At 35.6% G+C, this 5,843-nt stretch overlaps 2 protein-coding genes across 3 annotated transcripts; both read left to right on the forward strand.

Annotated features, from left to right (window-relative positions):
- Positions 1-322: 322 nt before the first annotated feature.
- LOC104084916 (protein BYPASS1-LIKE-like) lies at positions 323-2,379 on the forward strand. Its single transcript, XM_070191432.1, has one exon. It carries the CDS (start codon positions 813-815, stop codon positions 1,965-1,967), a length of 1,155 nt encoding a protein of 384 aa, XP_070047533.1. The 5' UTR covers positions 323-812; the 3' UTR covers positions 1,968-2,379.
- A 115-nt stretch (positions 2,380-2,494) lies between these two features.
- LOC104084915 (uncharacterized) lies at positions 2,495-5,048 on the forward strand. 2 transcript variants are annotated; one of them, XM_070191434.1, is made up of 3 exons: positions 2,495-3,073; positions 3,522-3,691; positions 4,138-5,048. In XM_070191434.1, the coding sequence occupies exons 2-3, from the start codon at positions 3,544-3,546 to the stop codon at positions 4,896-4,898; spliced, it is 909 nt and encodes a 302-aa protein (XP_070047535.1). In that variant the 5' UTR covers positions 2,495-3,073; positions 3,522-3,543; the 3' UTR covers positions 4,899-5,048. The 2 variants fall into 2 exon arrangements, with proteins under 2 accessions (XP_070047535.1, XP_070047534.1); XM_070191433.1 differs by lacking the exon at positions 2,495-3,073 and having other exon boundaries at positions 3,091-3,691.
- Positions 5,049-5,843: the final 795 nt, after the last annotated feature.

Genomic DNA, 5,843 nt, shown 5'->3' on the forward strand with positions numbered 1-5,843 from the left:
TTGAAAAATTATTTTTCTTAATTTGCGTACCAAACACCGAAAAATGAGTAAGATTACTGTTTGTTTTCCAAAAAAAACATTTTCTTCAAAAATATTTTCCACGAAAAACATTTTCCATTATACCAAACACACCCTAAGGAAGGGAGTAAATCAGCTTGTTTAAAGCTTAATTCACCATATTTTAGTTTCGATTATAGTTTTGTAAAGTCTGCCATTAGAGGGATTACTTTTTCAAGAGTGCCCAATTTCTCTCTCTTCCCTTTTTCTCTTTTGTTTTTATTTTCCAACAAACCGATATTACGCGGTCCAAATCGACCACAATATAAGCCCCTTTTTTAGGGTTCCAAAAAAACATCCTTACCTTAGTCTTTCAAATCCCCTTTATGTTTTTCTCTTTCCTTGTCTACTGAAATGCCTCAAGTCTCATTACTTTTTTCCTCTCATTTCAGTGAAACGTAAGATTTGAGAGGCTTCAGAATTTGGAGGTCTCAAGGTAAAGCTCATTTTGGGGTACTTGAATTTTGAATCATTTCCTTGATCATATTTAGGTTTTTGTGGGTTTGTCACGGATTTTCATTTGAAAGTTTGGATCTGTCTAAGATTGTTCCATTTGTGTATGTAAATCTGGGGTTTCAGCTGGGAAAATCTTGAATTGTCCAATTAAGCTGTTTTTTTCCATCTAAATTCCGCTTTTATCTCTTGATATCTGTCCTAAAAAAGCAATATTTTGGTTTCCCTTTTTGAGAGCTTTGGGTTTGAATTTCAAGATTTTGTTGGGGGGCTATTTGATTGTTTCATGTAAAAATCAAGAAATGCCAGCTACAGATTATCAAGGGGCATCTGCATCTTTTACAACATTTGGACGGTCCATTTTGAGCATACGTAGTCGTGATCAAGTGCATTCTATGGAATCTTCTCATGAGGGTACAAGCCAAGAGCTTGAGCTTGAAGCTTTTCAAAAGCAAGTAGCTGAGGGTTTCAATGATTTGGCATCTGCTGACTCTGATCAGCTTCTTTCGATTCCGTGGATTAGGAAACTTTTGGATGTGTTCCTTTCTTGTCAAGAACAGTTCAGGTCCATTTTGTTTAAGAATAAAGGGTGCTTGAATAAATCCCCTATGGACCGTTACATAACGGAATATTTCGAAAGGAGTTTGAAAGCATTAGATGTGTGTAATGCGATTCGAGATGGGATTGAGCTGATCAGGCAGTGGCAGAAGCAGCTGGAGATTGTTTATTACGCATTGGACAATCAGAGGAGTATTGGGGAAGGCCAAATTCGTCGTTCCATGAAAGCGTTGATTGATTTGGCGATTGGCATGCTTGATGAAAAAGAGTCTAATTCAAGTTTTGCTCATAGAAACAGGTCGTTCGGACGAAACAATGCTCAGAAGGATCATAATTCGTTGGGCCAATTTCGATCGTTGTCGTGGAGTGTATCGCGGAATTGGTCTGCTGCTAAGCAGCTTCAAGCAATTGGTCAAAACTTAGTTGCTCCCAAAACTAATGAAATTATTGCCACCAATGGATTAGCAGTAGCTGTTTTTACAATGAGCTATGTGCTTTACTTTGTAATGTGGGCGCTTGTGGCTGCAATTCCTTGCCAAGACCGTGGCCTTCAAATGCATTTCCATGTCACTAGGCAATTCATTTGGGGTGCTCCACTTCTCTCCCTCCATGAGAGGATCTTGGAGGAGTCGAGGAAGAGGGAGCGTAGAAATGCTACTGGATTGTTGAAGGAGATTCGTCAAATCGAGAAATGTGCGCGCCACATGAATGAACTAACTGATACGATTCACTTCCCGCTTTCAGAGGAAAAGGAAGGGGAAGTGAAGCAAAGAGTTCAAGAGCTTGGGCAAGTCTACTATGGCCTAAAAGACGGATTGGACCCTTTGGAACGCCAGGTAAGACAAGTGTTTCATAGGATTGTTCGAAGCAGGACCGAGGGCCTGAACTCTATTGGATGAGGGATACATGAGTTACATAGGTATAAAAACGGAATCGAGGTTCCATTTAGAGTTGTAGTAATCGAGTGTGTGTGTGTGTGTGCACCCATTGTTGGAAGAGCAGATTATGCTCTCAATTTTCCCCTTGTTGCTTTTCTTTTATTTCTGTTTGCCCTATTTTAGATGAGAAGAAGAGGGAGGATGAAATGGTGCAATGTCCCAAAATAGTTTATAGACGTAAAGTTATGTATTTATCACTATGTATCATGAAAGAATGCAAAATAGCTGGATCTTTGGTCCATGTTGTAGTGTTCATCATAGGATTGTATTAAAGTTGCTCAGTTTTCTTTTAGCTCTGTAACTGAGTTTCTTATTTTGTTTACATTGGCTGTAATTGTTGATATATATATAAATGCATTATGCATTTTTTGAAGCTCTCGCATTCTATCTTTCTTATAAAGGAAATTAATTAGCAAGATGGAAATTACTCTCCAAGTTGTTTAGTTGTCTATGATTCTATCTCTTATTTTTGCTCCATTTCTCTTCTCGTTTAGCGTTTTTGTTTTAATTATTTTATGATGGTGCCACGCTATATTTAAACTTCTCTTTTTTCCTTTCTGTCATGGTTAACTGTTGTATTTTGGGCATTTTCTCCAAATAGTTTTCATATGGTTCTGATATTTCATTGCACAAGCAATGAAATATCCTGCTGGTCACAACTATTTTCTCCTATTGCATGGGATTGCACTTTCTTTTTTTAGTTCTCATTTTCTCCTAACTCAGAAATTACCTTTGAAATCCAAGGATCTTGATCTCTGGAATTCTTGTTTTTATTTCTGACATGAGTGCTAGCTTTTTCATCGACCGTCTCTCGGGTCAATAACAGAACTTTGTTAATGACTTATTAAAAGTTTTTTGACCAATGATTATCTGAAGAAGTTGCTGTTTTCTTCTTGAAGTTTTCTGATCTTTCAGGAATATTTATTAAACAATTCTCAGCATGTGAGTTGAAAGGTGGTTATGGTCTCAAGATCTTGGTCAAAGCTGTGGCTTTCTTGTTGACCGAGTCAAAAGTTTTCTTAATGATAGCCACGGAGGTAATTCCAGTCAAAGAAATGCATCTAAAGGTAATGACTAATTTGCCAGCATTTTCTTGCTCATTTATTTGATAGGATTTATTAAACAAGTTTTTTACATTTTTGTCTTGAGCAACATTTCAATCTCCTGCTGGTGTGGTCTATTAAGGTGTCCTTTTTTTTTTTTCCCTTCATTATAGTGAATAAACAACAGGTGATATTGTAAATATTCTTTATATTCTCGGTGCATAAATCCGTTAACTATTGGTCATTTTACAATGTATTCATGTCTCTTTGGAATAACAGGTAAAAACCTCAGTTTGAAGGTGAACTTGGACATAACTTTGTGAGCAAACTTTTGTCCATCATGACATTAAAATCAAAGTATAATTGATTATGAAGCAAAGCATATATGCTTTTCTACCATGTTTCCAGCATATGCTTTTTATTACTTTCTAATATTTGACTTTAAATCCTTATTTTTACTTGCTCAATCAAGTTTTCCCCAACAATCACCAAAAATGAATCCGGAATTGCGATCCAAAGTAACAAGAGTTGCAGATGAATTCGCCTCTACTGAATTTCTTCAGTTTGAGAAAGATCGAGCTGGCCTTCTTTTCCAGTTTGCAGAAACAAACACTATGTTCATCCTCACAGCTCGTTTGAAAGGTTAGCTCCAGTGTGTTTGGAATGACGGAAGTTATTTTCAGGAAATATATTTTATGAGAAAGTTATGTCCTAGTGTTTGATTACTATCATAAGGGAGAAAATGACTTCCTCACTTTATGAGCGGAAGTCATTTTCTTTACAACAACCTTATATTTAACCTTGCTCCATCTAATACTTATACATTATCATTTATCTTTGGTAAACAAAATTTCTAAAAAACACGATCCAATTTGCTAATATTATTACTTGTCTTTAATATATATTTTTCCAGGAAAATATTTTCTACTCCAACCAAACACCATGAAAACAGGAGAACATTTTACATGGAACATGACTTCTGTAATACCATATACAGTCAGATGAATATGTCTTCAATGTTTCTTGCCTTAATATTATTTATGGGAGGCATTGGTTATTTTATTTGATTGTGGAAAAACTATGTGTAGGTTATACGCTTGGAAACATAAAGATTGATATTAATGAGGAAAGGAGTATGATGGTGATAACATGTGAGAAGCCGGTCCAAGAGACTGTAATGGTGGGGTGGACAGTGCTAAAAAAAGATGTAGAAATTAGAAAATTTACAAAGGCTTTCAAGATTCCAAATGGGGTGATCTTGGATCAAATTATGACTAATTTTAATGAGGAAGAATCCATTCTGACTATTACAATGCCAAAGAGGGAGAAGGGAATTCTTGGAATTGGAATTCAGGAAGTGAAGGAGCCAGAGCTTGTTAAAGAAATACCACAAAAACCATTGGAGGAAAAGACTTTGGCAGAACAAGTGAGTCAAGAAACAGAAATGCGATTTCCAGGTTTTCCATCAAATATCCAAAAAGTTCATGAGGATGTGGAAAAACATGGTGTTAAAGATGAAGTTCCTCGAATGGAAACCGAAATGCCAAAAGTAGAACACAAGAGCCAGAAGACCGATGATATGGTTGAAGAAGCAAGGGAAACTCATAGTGATCAAATAGGTGATGATAAACTTGAATCTAAGTGCTTGAAAGATGATAAAGCTTGCGAAAAAGCAAATGGAATTCAAGAAGAAGAGAAGACTGGAGAAGAGGATGAGGATAAGCTGCCTCAGAGAAGGAGCAAGATGTTTGTACCTGTAGTTGCAGGCTCAGCTGTAATTTTATCTTTTCTTGTCTTTGCGATTCATTTCATGAAAAATAAGAATCGACCTGAAAAAAGAAAAGGTTAGGACAAAGAACATTGTATAATACAATTACCCAATTTAAAAGAATAAAAAAGAACATTGTATATACACATGTAACTTTAAAAAAGAAAGTTCTGTTTTCTTTTGTTTCTAATATTCATTTTAAAGTGGAAAGAGAGTTTGATGTTCAACTTTTGATGTTTGTTTTGTTAAGCTTGTAATCGAGCGTAGAAACCAGTAATTGAGTCTTTGAAATGATAGAAATTGACTTTGATCCTAACTCTAGACCTTGGAGTAAGGTTTGTCCAAAACTATATAAGAAACAACTCATTCTGAACCAATGTAGGAACAATATGTGAGACATGGAGTGAAGTTTGCCCAAAACAACTCATTCTGAACCAATGTAGAAAGTGCACAGATCGCCGATTTTAAGTTATATCCGAAGGTCATAAATTTTTTTATAAGTTTACCTTCTTTGAGAATAACTTCAGATACACGATAGTAAAGTTTCAAAATTTTGCGTCTGAAATTACAAATTTTGCTTGAAATAGCAAATTTCAAAACACTCCTAACTTTAGACAAAGGAAGCAAGCAAGCCTTGCAATTCCAAACTTCTACATGTCTGACATTTTTTTTGTACAAGTTTGGCGCAGCATCCAAAAACTTCATAAATTTTCTCCTATATGTTCATAAATTTCAGGTCTTCGTCTTTTTATTAGATAGGGGTAGTATTTATGGCTTGGCTTAATTATTTACTAGTAATTTAAAACTCCTTTAATCTAAGGGAGACTGGTATGTGAACCCGACCCATTTTGTTACCCGTCCCAGTGCTAATAATAGGTGCGCTAATTATTTTTGGGTATTTTTACTACTTGGTTGTTGTAGGAATCAAAGTTTCAGAAATTTCTGTGCTGATATGAGCTGCAATCGTTCAAGTCTAGCCTGCCATTGATTCTGGAATTTCAGATTCATTTCCTATTATAAAAGTTA

Source organism: Nicotiana tomentosiformis, chromosome 12 (assembly GCF_000390325.3).
Source record: "Nicotiana tomentosiformis chromosome 12, ASM39032v3, whole genome shotgun sequence".
NCBI lineage: Eukaryota > Viridiplantae > Streptophyta > Magnoliopsida > Solanales > Solanaceae > Nicotiana > Nicotiana tomentosiformis.